General features: G+C 39.3%; 1 protein-coding gene across 1 annotated transcript in view; it reads right to left on the bottom strand.

Annotated features, from left to right (window-relative positions):
• Positions 1 to 22,905, bottom strand: part of KNDC1 (kinase non-catalytic C-lobe domain containing 1) — a 109,470-nt gene that overhangs the window by 81,278 nt on the left and 5,287 nt on the right. Inside the window, exons 2-4 of the mRNA XM_035897422.1 lie at positions 18,998 to 19,081; positions 16,386 to 16,485; positions 14,136 to 14,336 (exon numbers count right to left, since the gene is read on the bottom strand). Coding sequence (XP_035753315.1) covers positions 14,136 to 14,336; positions 16,386 to 16,485; positions 18,998 to 19,081 — 385 coding nt within the window. The remainder of the gene's footprint in view (positions 1 to 14,135; positions 14,337 to 16,385; positions 16,486 to 18,997; positions 19,082 to 22,905) is intronic.

Consider the following 22,905-nt stretch of genomic DNA (forward strand, 5'->3'; position numbering starts at 1 on the left):
GGAACCCCAGCCCCCCCCCCCCGTCATCAAGCCCTGTCTGTTCTCCATATACAAAAGAGGGGTTGCATTAAGTTGTGGATGAAGTGCCATGCATGCCAAGGATAAAATATTATCAAGACATAATTAAGTAATATCAACCACTGCAATAATAAAAGGATCAAATAGAATTTGTGTGTTAAAGGCATGTGAGTGTATTGCTTGACCTGAGTTGCGTTGTGCATGAGCACCCCGAAACTCCCATCCTATTCTTACCTGCCCACCACAGCTGAAACCTGGAATAATAAGCAAACTGCCACTCAATCCTCATGAAACCACTAAGTTCAGCCATCTGTACGTTCTGAACCCAGAATGCATGGCTGTGCTCTGAATTTCCTGGAACTTAATTGGATGATTCTGAGTACAAGCAAGAGAGAGATGCATGAAAATCTAGGGGAAAAGTGCATTTATATAGGTTGTTAAATGATTTATGTTATGCTAGTTATTTCAATGCTTAACTTAGCGCATCTAGGGAACTATTTAATTAAGTTTTCTTTGAAAGATCCCAACTATTAGCGTGTTATAACAGGATTGGGAAATGTAACTATATTCTCAGTTCAGGCGTTAATATAAATAAGTAATATTGACCTGCCTGCCTCCAAGTAAGATGCTGAGGAATAAGTTTGTAATTGTCTTTACAAAAAAAATCATAAGCATAAAAGTTCTGGAGAAGTAGAAATTAAGATTTTTTTTAACAAATTTTCCTCATGACCCACTTTGGAAGCAGTCAGTCATTATGTGGAGCCTTCATATAAATTTGATTCAGAAACATCAATCCCATTATACTTTTGGTGCTGTCATGTTTATTTTTTATGAACAGTCAGAAAGTCATGTTTTCTGGAACAGGATGGTAATTAAATGACAGCAGACAAAATTTGGGATTCTCCCCTTCCAATTCCAAGATGCTTCCTGGCAACACCAAAGGTTCTGTCTCTTCAGTTTTCTTTAAAGTCACGCTATAGGAACATTTTCTACTTTATCTTGGACTCTTTTGTGTTTTCTCTCTGCTTCTTTTCATATTTGTCTGTGCCTGTTCACAAAGTCACTGCTCAAACAAAACAGTAGGCAAACCTCATGCTCGCAGGCAAAACTTGCCGTGAAATACCCTGGTGTTACTTGTCCTGTTTTATGTAAAAACCACAAGCACGCAGCAAGGTCCTGTTGTGCAAGGAAGAGTACAAATGCAGCAGGAAAAATTGATGTCTCGTTGCATGGATTTCAGTCAGATTACTTCACCGTTAAATTACTTCCCTGTGTCATTAACACTTTTTATTAAACCCAAATTAGATTTCTGAATTAAAGTTGCTAGATATTTTTGTCCTGTTGTTGCAAGAATAAACAGGTGCTGCTGGTATAAATTTTAAAGAGAAGGGGGTCTCTGACTAGTCTATAATCTCACAGAATTTTAAGATGACTCAGGTTGGAAGGGACTTCAGGAGGTGTCTAGTCCAACACTCTGCTCAAATTAGGGTCTGCACTGAATTGAGACCAAGTTTTCTAGGGCTTTATCCAATCATGTCTTGAAATCCTCCAAGGATGGGCCCTGGTTCAATGATTAATTAACCTCATAGAGAATATTTTTACCTAATATTGATTCAGAACCTCCCATTTCCATTTATAACCATTGCTCTCATTTTCTTACTGTAAAAAGCCTGTCTCCATCTTGGTAACTTCCTCTGAGATACTGGCAGACTGCTGGGTTTTTTTGTCCTGCTATGCCTTCTCTTCTGCAGTCTAAACAAGCCCAGTTCTTCTCATGTGATGTGCTCTGGCTGCCTGGCCTTTGTGGTAGCCCTCCAGCTGGACCAGGTCTTCATTTCTTTCTGTCTGTCTGTCTAATGTTTTAGTCAAGTTCTGCAAGGGAGGCAGATGTATCTGCACCTATTCTAAAGGAAAGTGTGACACCCTTATCACAATTAATTGCAAAGTGGAAAAATATCTTTCATATCACTGCCATAAACTAGAACCTCATAAGCAAGCAACCATCTTTAGACAGAAATAGAGCCACTAACTCGACCACAGACCTTGTGAAATCCTCGCGGTTCTGCATTGGGCAGCGCTTACCTAAGGTTTTTAACTGCACAACAGCAAACTGTCTTCATTGCATTAACATCCAGGCTACCTCACAGAAATTGTCACTGCTCACAGTAAATACGACAGTCTTCCCAGTTCATCTGGTGAAGCTAAAGGAAGAGGTTTTTTCCATCCTGAAAGCTGCCAAAAAAACCCCAAACCCAGAAAAAAAGAAAAAAGCCTGGGAGGTTGAAAAGAACAAAATTATTCTATTAGAATATACCGCTTATCAGCCTTTACCTTGACTTCAGCCAATTTATGTTATGCATATAGCGGTTGTCTGTCTGTATTTATGAGACTACCTAATTGCTGGTAATAAAAACATATAAATCATCTATTCATACACAAAGTTATAAATACGCCTATTGGGAGCAGAAGGATTTAAGTGGACTAGGTTATATATGCTATCCCCCAGCTCATCTCTACAAAAATCCAAAGACTGAACTTCAGTTGCCCATTTCTGATCTGATAGAGAATGTGTGCGCCACGTGCGTGGCTATTTCAGCCCTTGGGAACGATTCCAGTAGGAAAATCACTTAGGGAAGGTGTGATTTACCAGAAGCCTGTTTCTGCATTAGTTCAAAGGTCTATCAGCCAATACATGGAAAAATTGCAGCTTTTGAGGCATAATCCTTCTCATTCCAGAGGGACGATAAAGCAGAGGGCTATAAAGTGCTGTAATTCAAGGCACGCAGCTCCCTGACAATGTGAATCGTTCCCTTTCTAGGTACCATTAGCAGAATTAGAGTAATAAAATGGCCTTATTTTAGAATCTGATCCATCTGGCCTGCCTTTGTTAATCAGTAAGAATTCAACTTAATAAATAGAACTCCCAATTTCCTTCAAGGAAGGCCTTGCTAATATCTGAAAATCAGGATTTCACAGGTTCTGTTATGGTTAGGACACGTCAGAGAGAAGATAGTCATACAATGCATCCGAGATATTAATTACATCTCTGTAGGCCAGAAATGGGATACAAGCTTCCAGAGGGGTGAGGGTGATGTGGGAGGAATGCTCATTAATGGTCCTTGTGTGAAAAATCTAAAGTGGTCCTTCTGGGTAAGAAAAAAAAAAAAGCAATTAGCTGAAGAAACAACTTTCTGTGAAAAACAATATAATGGAAATAATTTAGTTCGTTCTGTAAGTAACTCACAAAAGTTGCAGGTAGCATTTTATGAGTTACTAGAATTCTGGACATTATTTCTTGCTTCTGAAGGGCTTATGTCTCACAGAAGTAAGGAAGGTTGCCTCCCTGCTTTTACAAAAGGCACAGCTGTGCGTTTCACAGCCAAATGCATTAAGGCACAAGAGCAGTATCTTTCCTTTTGTCTTGCAATGTGTCAGGCATACCCCAGGCATGTAACAAATAATAAATAAAATAACAGTGTAAGCGTGGCTGGGATTAGAATACTATTACCATGCTCTGAAGTCTCTGTCGTGCTCTCACATCTCACTCTTGGCAACCCACTTGCCAGTTCACATCATGGTTTGAGAAAGATCCGCCAGGATATCAGCTACACAAGAGAACAAGAAACCCAAGATACATTTTTTATTAACTTGCTCTCTCTGCATGGGTGTATCTCAACAAGACCTTTGAATATAGCTTGTGAGTACTGGCCAGTACAGAACGAGAGTGCAATTTCTAACATTCCTTTCCAATGAATTCTTAATCTGTCTTCTGGAAAAACTGTCTGATATCAAGGCAAAATCCATATCCTCTCATTTTCCCTGCCCTTTCTCTGCTCTAATCCTTTGCTTGCATATGCCTCTATTGCATACCTTGATCGAAAAGCTTGGTGAGGAGGTCTGTCTCTAGGAACAATTATCTAGATTGTAGCAATTTGGTACAGACAGGAAGATGAACGTAAACTCTCTAATAAATGCCGGCACTCACCCCGGGGTGGCACCAACGGAGTTAAACACAGCCCCAAGTGCTGTGATTGCTCCACCTTTATGTTCTGTCCGACAGTTCTCTTTCTCTCCCTGGATTGCCATGTAGCCCTTTTGCTCTGTCTGTTCACATTACACAGTAGCTCCTCTGGTGTCTCTTTCAATTTTTTCTATGCAAATGCATTCCCTGTGGTACATTAAAATTTGTGCACAGAGGACTTCCTTAGGCTCACTGTTGCTTTGGCACACTTACCTTTCTGCATAAATAATTCATATAAATAATATAGATTAATAAATAAATGCCTGGACAAAATATGGGGAGCATCTACAAAAGTTAATTTTCACATTATATATCTTAATACTGCTAGCATAAAATTTCCCTTGTGGAGGGCTTCCAAATTCTTCCATAGCTTCACTGGTTTCAGTGTTTGTATCAGCAAGTGGAGGAACTTCCAGTAACATAAACTGGTGGTGACAGTGGCTTTGATAAGGAAATAGATCCAGATTTGTGAGAAAAGACCGTACCTGTCCTCAGGCAGGGACAGACAAAGAAACCATTACTGCATATGGCCCCAAATACTACAGGCTATGTTACTATTTAAGTAAGGGCTTGGTGCATGCGTTAGTTTGAAAGGAGAATTGGCAGGTAACATTCGATATGAGGACATGCAAGTTTTGCAACGGAGAATTTGAATAACTCTTTAGTGCTCCCCCTCTTTCCCCAGATGACTTTGGATGTGATTTGAGCTGACACCCACAGTTGTGTGTTTGAATCGCTCTGTTCAGTGCTAGGTTACAGTTTACATGTCAGCTTCCCAAACTTAAAACCCATGAAACTCTTGATTATGTTTGTCAGCGCATCCTGAGTTTTTACTTCATTCTGAAATTTATTGAAAAAGAAACATTGAGAACTTGATTTCCGTCTTTCCGATCTCTTTTAAATGTTACAGAAAAACTTACTGCATAACATAAATTCCCCCCAAAGGATTTGTATCTCTCCGTATCAGTAATAGTTTGTGAAACAGAAAAGTCTACTTTAAGAACTTTGCACAACTAAGTTCTCTCTTGCTGATATACAGCTTTGGCCTCTTTGATTTTAAAATATATATAAATCCCATATAAATGAAAACAGTATAAAAAAGAATTATACACTCTCTATACTTTTCACTGAAAATTTAAGCATTTAAAATGAATGGATTCTGAAAGGAACAGCTTTGAGTATTATTGACTGAAAAAGCAGATGGTGCAAGGATACATTAGTGTCACAGAGCATTACCTTCATCCTTAGGAGCAGAGATGGCATCTCAATGGACATGCTGGGTTTTTTTCACTGCTTTCTAGGTGGTTCAGGTCATAAACCATAAACCCCCCTGTTTCTTACTGAAGTTGTGTACTGAAGAAATTAATGTATCTCTGATTTACTCTTTGCATATAGATTGCTTCTCTAAGGGGAAAATTCAGCTTAAGGCTGATAAGTCATTTAAGTCTCACCTAAAACCTTAAAATAGAGTGCAAGTATGACTTAAATTATGCATGAACCTTGAGTTAGCCTTTGCAGAAGGGTAAACTCAGTTTCTTTAACCCTCACGCATTAAACTTAGCTTGTTTGCAATTATAATGAAGATGAAGTTTTGGCATATGAAGACACCTACTTGCCTTTTTCAAGCTACTCTCTTTCCAGAGGCCCAAATCTTTTTCCATCACATAGCCCTGTGAAACATGCTCCTAAAAATAATTCCTGCGTTTTCTAATAACAATATTTGTACTTACCCAAATCCTATCGCAACATAATATGGAAATCGGTGCCAGCACCAGAGCGAATTCTGTAGGGGTCACAGTGTCTCGCCCCAGGCTGTGCTGTGCTTCCAGGGGTTCCCTAACCCAGTGACCAGAAGCCAGGATGAGGCAAAGAGGCAGCCGCCTTCTCTCCCACGCATCCAAGTTTTTTACTAGGAAAAAACCTAGGAAAAAAAACGTGAAAAAAACAATAAAAGGGATCCTATTCATCACAGAAATATATTTGATAAAAATAAAATTATTTTCATTAAGCACATTATTCTCAGTTCACTTGAAATCAGTCTCAGGACAAGGTATTTTGGCAGAGAGACTGCAGGAATATTAAACACTTTTCGTCTTCTGGCTTCACTTTGAGGTCACCCTCGGATCTTACACCACTACCCGTCTTCTCAAACACACAGGGACGGACAAGCCTGTTTGGGGCCTCGCTGTGCCAGTGTGACAGACCCAGGAAGCGTTCCCACTCCAGTACAACAGTTTAATCTCTGTTAATTTTCACCTCCTTTAAAAGAGACTCCTCTGGACTAAGTTCAGCATTCAAATTCTGCGTAAGCATTCCCCGGAGTTTTCTGTTCAGCCAGACGTTGAATGTGTGTCTGGATGGCACCGCACAGAGAACAGCTGTATGTCAGCATGAAGAAGGAGCCAGACAATCTCACAAGTCTTTCACTGGTCTAAGTGCTGCTTCTTGATCAAGGTTAAAATAATTTACACCAAACTGCCATCTGAGGCTGGGCCTTGATCCAAGCATGCACACCAGTCCATGCTATCCTTTTGCTGAAGAAGACACTGAGAGTGCAGGGACTTGGCCTCAGTATAGAGAAATAACCCATGCTTCTGGCTATCTCTAAATTTCTGATGGCTTTCAGAAGAGAAGGAGGCACGCAAACGTGCCTGTGGCAGCACAACCACCTTTGGAATGGGGACGCACCTACTGCAGGAACCCCCTAACCAGACCTCAGAAAGACAAACAGCACAGCTATCTTGTAGACATAAAGAGGGGCTATTCTGGAGACGTCTGCAGACTGCCCAGCCGTGCTCTGCACCATTTACCTTGCAACTTCCACAAGACCATAAAGGAGAATCACTTGTTCCTGTATATCTGTCATACCTGTCTTTCGTATCACAGTTGTGAGAACATACAGGAGCAATAAGGAAGAGAACTTTAATTTGGGACACTATTTTTAAAAATCATCTATTTGCTTTAGCTGCAGGAACTTGCTAATCTATAATTAAAAAAAAAAAAATTAGCAGGATTTTTTAATGATGACATGACTTGAGCAAAACTGATGACAAACAGTAAAACTGAAATTAGCCACCAGAGAGAGCTCATTTGGTTCAAAACAGTCAGTGGCTTCATTTACTTTGGCAAAAATACTGAATAACTATGGAATTGTACAGACTTCAGACATGCTGTTGTTTATATATTACTACACATTTACAAGAAGATGATGGAGAAGATTTATCTGCTTGCCTTTAAAGGTTTACGTTGATAACACAGAAAAAAAAATTATCAAATAAGAAAGCATTCCTACAATAACTTAACTAGCGGGCGCAAGATGATTCAGACTTGATGCAAAGGGTCCATGTGGCAATACAGGACTACAGCAATGCATATGCATAAGGCCATTACAGGCAGTGGCAGTGAGAGCATTCGGATACTCTTCTCACTATTGTTCTGATGAATGGAACCAAAACAATCCCTTGGAAGCTGCAAACAGGCAGGCTTTGAATAATCCAGTCAGCCCTAGTCAAACTTGCAGATGAGCTTCTGGAGTCTGTGAACACAGGCTGAAAAAGAGACGCTCATTTATTTAATTAATATTGAAATGAGAGGAGACAAGAAGAGAAAATGAGGTCCCAAATACCTATTTTTTATGTCTCCTCTTATGATTCTGAAATTGTGAGTTGCTGGTGAAAGAGTGAAGAGATGGGGAAATGCCTTTTGATCAGACAGCTCTCAGAATATCTGGTAAGCAGGCATGGGCCGCAGGTAAGGCACTACCTGGATAAAAATAGGATTAATCTCATCTACTTTAGCCTTTGGAAAGTTAAGCATATGGTATGAAACACTTGTAGGTTGTCTTTATAGTCAGTGGAGAGAACAAGTCTCCCAAAGAAGACGGTTAGTCCTGCCTCTCTCCAGAAGGCATGAAATACTGATTTAAAGTGGTCATCTTTTGCCTATGAGGTCAGCCTTTTGCCTATGTTGTGTCTCTGTAGGTGATAAGCTTGGTTTAGACACCTAACATTTAAATAGCTGTAATTAGCAGAGATTAATCCTTAAATGCTCCAGCCGCCCAATACAGTACAGGCTCTTCCTCTTCTAAAAACCAGGTTTGTCAGTGAAAGTAAATGCTACAGGTTTCAGCTGATGCTGAAATAAATGTTGCACACTGCCTGTCCACTGTGAGTCCCAGCTTAGGCACCAGGAGATGTTCAGGTCCAAAACATTGGTACATGGTGGCATTCTGACTCCTCCAATTTGGTCAGCCCTGGAGGTAAGGCTGTGTCACAAGGAAGTCCAATCTTATGTACCAAAAAAAAGCATCTCACATTGAATATTTATAAGTCTAATGTTTTAGGTTTGTTCCTTTTTTTTTCTAGTGACAACTTATACAAGTGGAAATAGGCTGGTTACTTAAGCAGAAATTAAATGAAACACAGTGAGAAGTGGCAGGCTTCCTCTTCTGTGTGGGTTAATGAGACCCTGTAGGACAGCAAGAAGGTGGTTTTAACTGTTCTGATTAGCTTGACCTAAAAGCCACTTCATGATTCACACACAGAAAATGTAATTTAAAACGATCAAATTGATGATCAAATGCAGTCTAGTTAACAATAGAGATTTTAAAATACCCTCTTCACAGCATCTTCTGCTCCTTCCAACCCCATGCCAGGTTTTATTGAATATAATATCCTGGGCTGTGAACAACTCCCACCAGAAATCTTGTCTGTTTTAACACACAGGATACTTTTTCAGCACTCTTTCAAGTGACATCTTTAAATGCACTGGATATAAATTCAGGACAACCACATCTCACCCTTTTTTCTCCCTCCTTCCTGATCTCCAAAGAAGCATCCTCTCTAGGGGTGTCCTGTGCTTAGCTCACTGGTGCAACCTGTCTGGGAAGGAGCTTGCTGAAAGCCTGCGCTGCATGGGACTGCACTGCTGGGTGTCTGCGGTGGGGAAGCTGTCCTAGAAACCCGCTGGGAATTCTCTTGTTATAGAGGAACACTGTCCATGCTCGATTTTTCTCCTATTGCTAGCTATTTTTGTTGGTGGTGCAACTTCATTCCTGATGGGAACTGCTGGCATTTTAATCAGGGGCATCTCATTCTAATCTAACTGCTGGTGGAAAGGGAAATAAAGGAGATATTTGATCCATCCTTCCAGCAATGCAGAATTCTTCCAGCTGAATACCAGAGGGCTAAGACTCTTCAGATGATTAGAGGGAAGATTTAAAACTCAGTTCTGCAAACAGCAGTTTGAAATGGAGCCTAAACTGCAGGTTCTCCTATAAGGAGAGCAACAGGTTGGACAAATGAGAGAAAGTTGTGAGACATATATGTAATGTAAATCAGCACATTAAGTGATCTTTGTACTTGTCAAGGACTCCTTTCATATGTGTTAGGAACATATTTGGACAAGAGATATCAAACAGGCATAGGAGTCAGGGGTTTTGGGTTTTGTTTTGGGTTTGGTTTTTTTTTTTTTTTTTCCATTAGTACATAGCCTGAAGTCTTTTCTAAGCCAGAAAAATGCATCTCCATAATGCAGTCATTGTCCTATAGCAAATTAGTAGCGATCACCAAATCATTCTTTCTACTGAAGGCCATTTCCAATCTATCTCATTAGCACAATGTTCAATCCAGTTAAAGCTGGGTCAAACTAAAGTGAGCAACTAATGGACTGAAACACTGCATTTTTGTATAAAAGTTCCTGAACTCAAAAATATAATATCTCAGGTGCAAGATCAAATGATAGATTGTAGCATTTTCTTGAGAAGGACTTGAAAAGATAGATTAGAATGTATCCATGCCTGATTTCTTCTGGGAGAAAAAAATGTTATGGAGGGATTATATTGGTGAGATACAATAAAGACCAAGTTAAATCCCAAGCTATAACTTGGAAAAATTGAATGGCTTTTTTGTGTTTCTGAATATCATAAAAGTGGTGATAAAAGAGATAACCCCACCAAATACCATCCAGGTCATATTTAAATTTGAAAGCAACAATAAGCAGCCTGTAATCTGTGAGATATGAGAACAACACAGGCTCTGGCACACATTCCTATTTGCACCTACAATGGCAAGTTTACCAGCAAATGACTGGTGAGATTTGGATATATTTACTCGTAAGATTCGCTTGTGTGCGGTATGTTTTATACTTGCATGTGCAAAATGCGTGGAATCTCATATTCCAGTCTGGACATGATCCTGACAGTGCTCTTCTGAACTCCGGGCTACTAATGTCTGTATTGCTCTCGCAAAGGAGGGGTCGGAGTCCCGCAGGGGTCCCAGGACATGTTTAGCACACATCTCCACGCTCAGTTACAGGCAGACATTAGGCTGCTCTGCCAAGCCAGTGGGAGGCAAATGAAATCTCTCTAGACAAGCTGGCAATTTGCTTTGCCTGGGGTAATAGACTGTGCAATTCACTCTGTGGACATATGCAGGGTGGACATATGCATGACCATGTAATTTCTCATTTCAGAACTGTTGCTTAACTTAAATAGCTTTCACAAGGAAAGTTAAAAAAAAAAAAAAAAAAAAGCTTGTGCTGTTCTCCTTAAAATTGTCTTGAACATTGGCTGAAACGGACCCTATAAATACAAATTAATTAGTGAATAGTTGTGTGAGTGTGTTTTTGAACCAGTAACAGCAATAGGAAAGAGATACAAATGACTGTACAGTCCTGGTGGCCAGCATAAAAAAATATGCTAAGAAACTGCAAAACCAGAATCACAGTAATGATGGTAGAACTATAGGAAATACCAAACAACTTGGCAAAATAATTTTGCTTAGCTTATCCAGAAGTAAATTTAAAGTTTGATTTTTAATATGTTTACCTCTAAAAAGGGAACTCCTGCTCACTAAGAACAGTCTTAGTAGGGATCAAAAATACTGGAAATGGAAGACAAAATTCACATTGTAAACACAGCACAGGTTTAACATTAACTTCTGAAACAAGTAACACTGAAGAGTGGCAACTTTCTTTCTGGAAGAAATGCTTTAATCAGAAATAAATATTGGGCTCTGATGTATTGGTCAGTGTAGACGGTCAGTTCTGGCCTTCAAACTCTGTGAAAATACGAGTTATAAGCGCCTGGTTTTGGGAATGGGTAATTTAGCAATACCAACATTTCACTCTTTGCTAAGAGTGGCTGGAGTATTGAAATGCCACAAATAGCAAGGAGGAGAGATGGCTACACTCTCTTTAGCAAATTTGTACAAATAAATCCTAACCTTAATTGATATTAGCGCTTTCTCTGCTTTCTCAAGACAATGTGGAGAACTCATGCGTAAGATAGAAAAGTTGCACCTCACCTTGTCCATAAAATATAATTAGAGCTTTACATAACAAAAGATAGCCAGAGAGCTGGATTTTTAGAAGTATTTGGCACAATGTTTCTCATCAGAATTGTTTTTAATATATAACTATAAACTTTATATATAGCCATGACGTGTCAAATTTGGGGCCTTCCTAAGGTCTTTGAAACTATGAAGCCATCAGTATTCCTGGGGCTTAATTATGCATTAACTTCTTCTTAGAGCACAAAAACCTTCATGTTTCCAAAAGCTAATTTTGTTGTCATAGCTTTCAACCTATAGCTGTAAGAAAATGTTTTTGCCCTTGAAAAACTTACAATGAAAATCTGCTTCTCAATTTAAGGGTTTTTTTCCCCACTCTTTTATAACGACAGAAATGGAATGTTTTCCAGATTTCACTTGCCCACAGTATTTGTTGGAAAAATGTCTATTTTGTTCAAAATTTTATATTGTGAAAAGGAATCCTGTGAGAAGCTCTAGTTATAACATCAGTGCTTGTAGCTCATTTTTGGTTTGGGTTTTTTTCTTGGGTGGTGGTGATTTTGTTTTCTTTTATTTTGAAGGAGAAATATCCTTTCTTTGTCTTGAATAATGGCCAAGTTGTTTGTCTTCCCGTTCAGTTTATATTATTTGACATTTCAGGGGGAATGACTTACAGTTCAGAGGCATTAAAGTTATGATCATCACAAGCTTTTATTTTGGTGGAATAAACCCATTTCTCTGTTCTTCCTCCCGCCTGCCAGCACTGATAGCGACAGGTATGCTGACAACTGTCAGCACTATTAATGTGCTTTGGGGAAAGACAATGGGAAGAAAACAGCAAAGATCTCTTTGCTAGTGTTGTTAGAAAAATCTCTTAAACCAGTAACAAAATCCAACAGGTTAGAACCCCGATTTCCAGTTACCGCAATTCTGCCATTCAAACGACATTCGTGCGGTTTGCCTCCATGCTGGCATCTATCAAGACCAAGTGTTAAAAAAACAACCAACCCTAAACCTGGTAGCATTTAGGCATAAGATTTTCCCTGCGTACTATGGCGTTTCTTGCAGTGCAGTGAAGTTAATGAAATTCAAGTAACTTTTGGAATGACCCAGCCTCCCAGCTACTACACCTGTCCCTCTCAGCAAAAAAAAGCCAGTGTGCTGGAGCCTCTTCTTCAAATTTCCTGCTTCCTCTGTATTGCCATCAGTGCGACCTCTCAGTACCTTACAACAGACTAATTGGCCTTTTCTGGACTAATATGCCAAAATCTGTAGGTTTAGCTATGCCTGTACATTACTGGGCAGCTATATCACCCTTCATACTCTTCATACAGACAAGATGCCCAGTTTTGCCCCTGTTAAGTCTTGCAGCACTGTTCTCTTTAATATTAACAACTCTTTTTTCTCTCCCCACTGTGTTGCCAGGAGAAAAAGGGATGAAAGCAAACCTGATTATTTCCACGCCCACAAGACAGACAGCACAGTCGACAAGACACCGTGTTGGTGACAGACTGAAAAAATCTTGGCTGGGTAATGCAAGGAACAAAACAAGCCAATATTCACAGATATATATGACATATTTCCATATTCTACTCATCACATTGCCTACCTTAGGGCTTTGTTCTCTATAGCAGTTACCACTGGTCTTCGTAAATCCTGACCTCTGTCATAAAACAGGACCATGGGCTTTTGTAATCCTGGAACAGGTCAGGTATCTGAGGGCAGAAAATAAAGGTTAATTGTCTCTTTGCATCATCCCTGTAAACCACAGGATTATTATGGGGGCCTAGGTAGTTTAAACCAACCATAAGGACAGATTCTGCCAGAGCTGCTTCTGCAGTTCTGAATTCAGCTCCAGGAGACAAATAAATACAAACAAATCTGCATGTTAGGGGCAACACATAAAAGAAGATCTCTCTCATAATAGCAATCTATTAAACTAGACATAAAATAAGAAAGGAAGGGGAATGGGAAGGACAGAAAGAAGAAAAAGAAGTTTCATTATTGTGTCTTCCTCTTTACAACTTCAAGTTTACATTAACAAAATACAATTGAGCTCATCACTACTAAAGAACCTTTAAAACACTCATATTTTTCCTCTCCCCTGTAGTTTCCATGAAACAGATGAATGTGCATATTAAGTCAAATTTTACGATTCATCTGGGGCAACTTAGCCGAGACGTATCTTTTTGTTTGCTACAAGAACAGCCTGGATTGAGATATTTTGGCAAATAAATTCTTATTGAATGACAGAGTAAGGACTTCAGTTCCCAAAGCTGCAAAATTATTTCTTCTACTGCATGGCAAGCCAAAGCAGTGCATGGCCAGGTTCTCATAAGCTATCAGGGTACAACCTTAAGGTCACGTGTCCTGACTCCACTTAATGCATTAACAGAAAATGGTCCAGTAGTATGGAGCAAAACAGGTTCAGCTGTGGTATGGCAGCTTTAATTGAAAGCTTGCAGGTGGCTCTCAATGGGTTATAGCTTCTCTCTAGCCACCAACTCACAAACTTATCCATGAAGCCTTCCTAATGTGTCTGAATGCTTCACTTCTGCAAGGTGATGCTGAGAGAGCCCAGATGGCTGTAGCTGATGCATTTAGTCCCAAGTTTCAGCAGTAAGGTCATGGCTAGAATAAAAGTATAGAGGAGCTTCTGTAGTGATGGTGATGGGATGATGGGCCACGTCATCCTGCAAGGTCATCTGTCCTGACCACTGCACATGGAACGCCCGGCACTAACAACGTGAGATTGGTTTAAGTGAAGACAGAGTAAATTAGGTTGCCTTATATAACAAAGAACTTACACTTAGATAAAGCAGAGCCAGCTGAGTGGTGGGAAAGACCTGGCTGGTTATCCTGTTGCTCAAGTTGTTTTCCCCGTCTCCAGCATTAGCTTGAGAGTCTTGGGTAGCGGAGATATTCCACTCCATTGCATTATACATCTGCAACATAAAAAGTTCTGCAAGCAGGCCTCCAACAGACAGGTCATTAAAGTTTACTGCAATCTAAAGAGGCAATAGGTTTATAGACCTTGTCATATACTATAGTGGAAGTTATTTTTTTATATAGTATTGTTTATGTAACAAGTCCCAGGATGCCTCATGAAACTTCAAAGCTCTTGCATTTGATGTTTGAAATACCATGTATACAGTCATATAACTTGGTCATTTCATTTCTGTTTTTTGCAGAGTGCCAGGTGATTGTGCCACACTAGCTCAGCTTTCATTGAAAAATACTGAATTCTATTTCTAGGGGCAAAGCTGCCTTCAGTAGCACGAGCAAGGTAATTCAGAGATGTCTGAAGCACTGGTTCTAAAACCAGCAAGAATCACATCTGTTCACCTCCCATTTATTGAACTTCACAGGGAAATAACAACAATTAAATAATATCTTTCTTTTACAATTATTTTCTCAGAAACATTACAGCAATAAGTGTACCTATTTTAACTCACTTTTATTATATGACTACGAGAGTATGCATTTATCTAACCAAATGCCTTTTTTTGCTCTCAGTAACATAATGTATCTCCATAGTAACATCATATAAATAAAAGACCATTTTATTTGGGAAATTCTATTTTTAATCAAATAAATCTCTCTCATTTTCAATATTTCTTCTAAATGCATTCAAAAATATATAAAAAAATAAATTTGTGCCAAGACTTAGTTATTCGAAGAGCATACATTGTGGCACAGTCCAGATTACTGACAAGGTACGTAAGATCAGGGAATAATGAAATGAAACCATCTGACACCCAAATTGGAAATCATTCTTTCCTGTAAAGTATGCAAAATCTCAGGATAAAATATCTCAATTGTTAGTGAGTGCCAAGAGTCAAAATCACCTCCTTTCTCCTGGGTGCCAGGGTCACCTGAAGTGACCATTTCAATTAAATTGCAGTTTTACATTTTCACTGGTTCTTTGCCTTTGTCTTGGTGTGTCTGAGAAATTAAATCTTCCAGTGATTAAGGATCTTCTATCCTTTACTTGTACTAGCATAGGCCCAGTTGGTTTTATGCCAATGTTATCATTTATGCTTCAATAATTCTTTTCTTTCCCTTGTGTTACTACCCCCTCCAGCCTTGATTTATTTTCTCTAAACAAGCCAAGATCATTTTTTATCAAACTTTATTCTGCCTTCAAATGTTGTGACATATTGTCCATCTGTACTCTTCAGCTCAAATAACACAGAGCTCTACCATCAAGCTGGTTAGCAGAATACCTTTTTTTATTTTAATACAGGTAACCAGAACTGCTTATTGTCATAGATGCATTTTAACCAGTGCCTGATTTTTTTTGAGCTTGCCTGATATGTCTAAGCACAGTTTTTATTTTTTCTCTTCCTTATTACACAAGTGACTCACAGATATGCTGTGACTGTCAAGTTTTCAAATGTTTCACCCCAAATGCAAAACTATTGCTTTCTTTCCTAAATGCATGGCTTTGCCATACCTCCTTTGTTCAGTGAAAAAAATCTTTTACTTACTATTGCTAGATATTCCTACATTCTGCCATTATTAGTAATATTTGTTCTAAAGCCTGTTTCTGGAAGGTCAAAATCTCCCATAAAGACAGTAAATCTTCCCTAATGCTAATATTTCTCTTTCTAATAACATTATGGAGATCTTTATCCAGCACAAATTAAACTCTAGGGGCCTAAAGCAGACATCCAGCATTATCCAAACCTTTTTATGATCCTTCCTTAAATTGTTTTTTACTCAAACTTATCCATTTTATCATGTTAACCCATTTTTTTAGCTTAGCACATTATAAATTTATAATAGTCTTTCACTACCCTACCTGCCTTTTATTTCTAGCTTTTCTGAACAATGTGTACTCTTCCTATTTATGTTGCACCCTATTATTATTGTTATCCTACCTCAGCTGGCTTACCCTAATTATATCTGGCTTGACACCCTGCACCATAATTCAGCTTCTTCTCTTTTGTCGTTCAGATGATTTCAATTCCTATACTAATATTTCTGTTGCTTCTCAGTAGCCCCATATGATTTCCTAGCTAGATTAGGGATATCTCATTCCTGGCATTGCTCACCTGACTACTGCTGTCACCGGCTTTTTCTCCTTCAGATTCCTCAGATGCGTCTCCCCTTGCAGCATCTTCACTGACCTTCTGCGCCACCGCCCGTGGCACACTGAGCAGCCAGGGCTGAAGTAAAACAGCCCAGAAAGCAAAGATCTGCTCCCTTCCCACATGAGAGGCCCGTAGGTGTGAAAGGACCCATGGACCAGAGGAGATGGACAAGAAGACCCATGGACAAGAAGAAAATAAATTGAAATTCCAAGTTGGTCATTTTGAAAGGGGTTCAATTGCTCGTAAGATAACTCATGTGAGGAGAGAACTGGTGGCCTCCTCCTCTTCCTCCCCCGCCCCGCTCAGGTAATTCACCTGCTGAGGGTTTCTGGTCCCCTCTCATCCCCCTCTGTATAGGAGCTGTGGTTTGGGGGTGATGTAGATTTGACAGAGCACTGTTAGGAACAACGGAACCCCAGGTGTTTCCCCAGATTTCCTTAATACAACCATCTGCTCTTGATCAATCAATAAACAAACCTCTGGGAGTACCAGGCTTTTAAAAATGAAACCGATGATGCCGCATAATTTCATCGTAATATGCTATTTTAAATTGTTGCCAGTAGGCAAAATCTTGCGATGGCAGGAAAATGGCAACATGTGCAATGGCTTTTTCCCTACCTAGCATCCACATTTGAACATGTGAGAAAGTTGTTATATTACTTACAGGTGCTACATTGGCTGTAGAGTTGTTTTGGTTTTTTATTTTTTATTCTGAAGAACTCTGTGACAAAAATACCTTGAAATTCTAATAAAGAAATAAATTCTAAGAAAACCCCAAAGATCTGACACTGGAGTAAAATCTAAGATTTGGGAGAAGCGGGATTTCTTAAAGGACTTGCATCCCAGACAGAAAAAGAGAACCATGGAGTCAGATGACGAAGGCAAATAGAGAAGTTGTAGCTGACAGTGGGGATAAAAATGGTAGGATTTATTCTTTGTGCAAACAGACAAGCAAGAAACATTTTTTTTGGTAGGAAATGAATGGGACAAAGCTGACCTTCGTTATTCCAGCTCCTCTGAACTCTTAGATATGGCGAGTACTGAAATAAGGATTAAGGCTATTTTTGCTGCCACTGGAGCAGCACAAAACAGTCTTAGTGGGGACTGAGATTCAGCCATAGGACTCTGTTAATTAAAATAGCCACTATTAAGATATTTACTGTCCCTAATAATCAGAGCTATGCAATTTGTACTACTGAGTAAACAAATCATGCTTTAGAAGTTCCCAACCGGCTATTACAGTCTGGTCTGTCAACTGTCATTTAGTTACAAAACCAATTTTCCATGTAGTTTATTTGCATAAACAACATTTTTTCAAAGAGCTTCATGGAAAAAGAAATCACATTAAACAAAATTAAAATTAGGTTAAAGTAATGTTAATAATCTGACAAGCTCCCTAAAGCCAAACTAGTCAAAGATTTTTTTTTAAATTTCATGCTGAGTTTTTTTGATGTGTTCACCTCTCTAGGCAGACTTACACCCTGTTAAAAGAATGATCATTACTGCTTCTTGAATCCTGTTAATTATGCATGCATGTGCAGGGTTATTTGTAATTGGTCCCTCTCCAGATATTCTCTCATCTCTGTCTGTTTTCATGAAAATTTAAAAAAATATCCATGCCGACTATCATTTACTCACTAATATCTCTCTCGGTTTATACATTTCAGGAGTCCTATATGGATGCGGCCCAGATTGGACAGATATTATCCCCTCAATTTTCTTTGGACAGACAAGCTGCATCTGCCAACATTGCATTCTTGGATCATCAACGGTTTTAAAATATTGTAATCAGAGAGAAGGTCATGCTTGCAGATGCAACGAACTTTTAATTTACATACAGAACACTTTTCATAACTGGCATATATGGCTTAATGTATTAAACCTAATTGGCTAAGGCAGAGACCTCACACAAGGCACCTGCGGACTTTTCATAGAATAAGAAGCCAGTGGGGGTCATACCCCAATACAGGCCTTCAGGGAGCAAATCGGACGGTTGGCCTTGCTCTTCACAGCCTGTTACAGCCTTCCTTGACCTTCATTAACGCTGTCTATGTGCCTTCACGGCTTGAAATATATAGCTGTCTTTTCAAGGTAGGAGCAATACTTCAGTCTCCTACATCTAAAATTTATTTTATTTTAAAATAATATAAGCTTTTTCTGCATGTATTATCCCAGTATCTTGCATTTCACCCATGTCACTGAAACACTATTGTTTTCACTGAGGAAAATTCTGCCCCTGAGATATTAATCTGACCAAGATTGTAGGTTAGGCAACACTGCAGGGAATCCCATTACAGTTGGAGTGGCTAAAACATTATTTTCCGCTGAAAAAGGCTGAAGGATGGGCTTGCAGAGTCTGCAGATTTCTGTGGAAATCTCTTTCAACATGCACCAACTGCCCTGCAGGACCCAAAAGAATTCTTAACAAGTAAGTTTTAGATAACATCTGATCGCTTCTATAAAATTTGCATTTCTCTACAGTCCCTAGTGAGCTTTTAGCTTTTACATTTATAATGTCAGATGAGGTTTACTGAAATAGGAAAATATTGAAGCTGCTGACTAAATAAATATACCTAGATGCCCGTGCACCTTTCTCCCGACGACACTGATGCAGTAAAAATTTGTCAGCGAAGATGGCGTTTGCAGGTATAGCAGAGCTGCAAAGAACAAGAAAGGTCTTAAACGGCCATGAATGGCTTTACCTTAGGGGAAAGAGAGACTTCTGGTTTTTATAGGGCATTATTTTTCTCACATGTCATTCAGCATATGCTTATGCAACCCAAACTGGTCTTGTTATTTATATTTCACAGTATTTCAGGCCAGCATTTTCTTTTCTTCCCCAGAGCTTTAGCTGAGCTGCTCTTGCTTGACTGCCTCTGAGCCTGCATCTGATTCCTGAGCAAATGTGCTTTCATACTGCTCAGATAAAGGGCTTTCACTGCAGTCGTGACTTGCATGGGGCTGGATATTATACTTTTCTTACGTCTAGACCTACAGAGATGACGACATGCTGATTCATCTATGAATAATCAAAGTGAACTCTCAGACAGTCTCAAAAATAGACTTCTTTGCTCACTTCTGTTAACCCCAAGATGCCTGAATAACACTGAGATGTGACGAAAAAAATAAGTGTCATAAGATATGCTATGTAGGGAGGTACATATGTGTAGTAAGTATGATGAGACATAAGAATAGGGAGGGGAATAAGGTTTAACTAAAGACTGCACTCAAAAACTGGACCTTACAAGTCTTTTTTTAAAGGACACAGCCAGTTATGGCTTTCAGCTTCCACTGAACAGATCATCCTTTGATTCTCAGTGCTGCTATTTTGACCCACAACTCACTACTGAATCATATGAATTTGATTTTGTAGTATTAATTTCTCATTTAGACTATTTCACATGCATTAAAAATTGGAGAATATTTTCTTTTTCCTTAAACTTAAATAATAAACTCTACCCTTTTCCTTGAATAAATATTTTTTTACTGAAATTAGATGCTTGAGCATTGGCCAGTGAAGAGAGGGGGACACTGGACACTTGCTAGCTTTTACAGGGCAGTAGCTTATGGCAGGACACAGTAGCTGGGCAACTCAGAAAAGGCTACAGATCTATTTCCCTGCCCCCTCAGGCTACTGCCCCAACAGAATGAGGTGAGCTTGAATTGAAAAACATTTATTTCTATAATGTTTTCATTTCAGCATCGACAATAGGGGATAAAATTTCACAAGTTGTCTGGGAGACTGATGTGTGCCTTTTGCCGAAAAATCTGCCTGCAGACTTTTTTTCTCCCCCCTGTAACTCCCAAGCAATGTGTCTACAGATTGATGTGCACCCTTAGTTTTATGAAAAAAAAAAAGTCATATCAGGCAGCATCTGGAGTTTACTGTTTATACATTGGAAGATTTTATCAGTATTTGAGACAAAAAAGTTAGATATTTGGAGTGTCACATTAATTTTATTACTTCTAAGATGATTTCTCATATTCCTCTAATGGTCAGCCAAAATGGTTGTTGTGTTTTTATTTACAGGCTGTTAAAATTAGTTTTAGAGTTTAGAAAAACATCTTGAGTCCAGTACTTTCATATTAAAATAAAAATCAGAATTAATATATTCTAAAGAACTTTGAAATAAAGAACTGGCCTCTCTCTAAAATAGGTGTTTTTGTGAGGCCTTTTGCACGACTGATTTTTTTTGTTTGTTTTCCAGTTTACAGACACTGCAGTGAGGTCACCTTCCATCACACAGGCTGCGATGAAGCTTAGGGGTGGCCTTGGGCACTAATATCAGCTGCACCTCAATTTAGTAATCTTACTGTCTCTCCCAAAATCAGGTCATCTGAGAGCCAAGTCCTAGATCTTGCCTGTAGGGCTATTACATACCATATATTTCTATACAAAAAGATTTAAATGGAACTCCTCACCCCATATTTGAAGAATAGACTCAGATTAATAGAAATCAATTTTTCTGCCAATGCCAGGAAAGTGCATTACTACTTTTGATGAAATAACATAGTATCTGGCTTATGCTGAGATTCCATGCAGTGACTGTGTATCGTCCTTGTATACATGAGGAAAATACAAAATGATTTACTGACCCTTAGCTTTGTACTTAATAGCCCTGTGACATATTCCATGAAAACTAGCACGTGTAAAGGATCATGTTATTATATACAGCTGTTAAAGACCTAGAAAGTGAACAATGTGCCACTGACATAAATAATACCTTCTGTGCGCAGTTAAACATTGGTGCTATTTTTGCCAGATTTTAAGCTCTTTTGAGGCCAACTGGAACAGCTGAAATAGAACATTAAAAAAAATGTTTTGATGCTGGGGCACAGATGGCAGTAGCCCAATGTGTCAAAATAAATGTTTCATTTTTGGTCTAATGTGGGAAAAATAGACCTTGTCAATTACTCCAATAATCGCAGGTGCAATAAATGCACTCTGGAGCTAAGAAGAGCCATTTCAGACAGGCATTCAGAGAAATTCTATGTATCCTACTCCCAACAGCCTGAAAAGGTAAATTACCTTAGGCCAATGACTTACTGCCTTTGAAAGGGCTCTAACAGCCGCAATCAAGCCTGAAGCTTTAATCCTTTATTTGGCACCTGAATTTCACACACAGAGGACTGCTCCCTCAGAGACAGTCTGAGAGGGTGCTGTAGACAATGGCTCTGTTAACTTCAAATCAATCACATCCCTATGTTTAGGAAATTCAGAACGGCTTGGAGAGACTTCAGTGCTTTTAAGTTTGTCCAGATTTTTCTAGAAGGCTTTGATGGCAAGCAGAATAAACAGGAGAGTCAATCAAATGTAGGCAAATTGTTTTCAGTGCTAAGATGTGCCCAGACCTTACATGTCACTGGCACTGAACGGCCACATCAAGCCGGGTGCATCCACCCCTCTTTGCAGCAGCTGGTAACACCCATCGTTCTTTTGACCGTTGGGCTTGTAACTGAGAGGACAACGTCTACCTTTTGAAAAGGGTCAATCCACCAAGACATCCCACTGAAATGTTGAAGTGCTCCAAGGAGAAACTTCAGATAACCCACAGATAACACAGCATGGGAGAAGATACCAGTTAGGGGACAACATTTAAAACAGCTTCAGCTGCCAATAGTCTGCACTGCTCGGTTACAACTACAACGCAGGGCTTTGGCTGTAAGATGGAGCAAAGTTACAAAGAGTGAATGATGATCCTTATGCTACAGCACAACAGTGAAATGATTCATGTTCTCTTACCCAGTATTTTACTTCCCATGTGAAATTTATCTCTGCTCCAGCTGGTGCAGTAATAGTCCTCACGGTCTATGTGCCCAGTGAGGAGGGTGGGAGGGAGGAAAGCAAAGCAAAGCAGACGTGTGACTGAATCTGGAAGGCACCTCTCATTTTCCCGAGACTGTGCCCTTCCAGGCAGCTCCACAGCTTGCTGTTGCAGAACTGTGCCTTTGTATTTCGTCATCTGCAGTGAGATTGCTGCATTTCTGCTGAAGAGGCGGGATTGTCGTTTTTCCCTGGGCACTGCAGCACAGAAGGCAATGTATAGCTTTTGGCTATAAGGGACCTGCAAGGATTGAAAAGGCTGAAAAAGCCTGTGAATAGTATTGCAGTATTCAGTATCTTAATCTAAACCACCTAATTTCTTTTGTGCCTCTTAAAATCTCTTTACAGTGTTCCATGTACCTCAAAACATTATTTTTCAGTGGAGTTAATTCTGTTTTCTAGGAAAAAAAGAATTTGGACCGAAAAAGTTACTTCTAAATAATCACTAGGGCTGATTCTCTGCTTGAGGATGAAGTGCTCAGTGTGGATTTTATATGGGTGGCCCAAGAGAGCAGACTAAGAAGTAGGGGAATATGGTGCACATGAGAGGTAAAGAACAAAAGCAGAAACCTGTGGCCTGACTTTTAAGCTTTTAAAATTTTTTTTTTTATGAGCATAAAACCAGGATGATAACCAAAACTCTGACCCACAAAGACA

Source organism: Egretta garzetta, unplaced genomic scaffold, assembly GCF_000687185.1.
Source record: "Egretta garzetta isolate BGI_Z169 unplaced genomic scaffold, ASM68718v1 scaffold56, whole genome shotgun sequence".
NCBI classification, from domain to species: domain Eukaryota; kingdom Metazoa; phylum Chordata; class Aves; order Pelecaniformes; family Ardeidae; genus Egretta; species Egretta garzetta.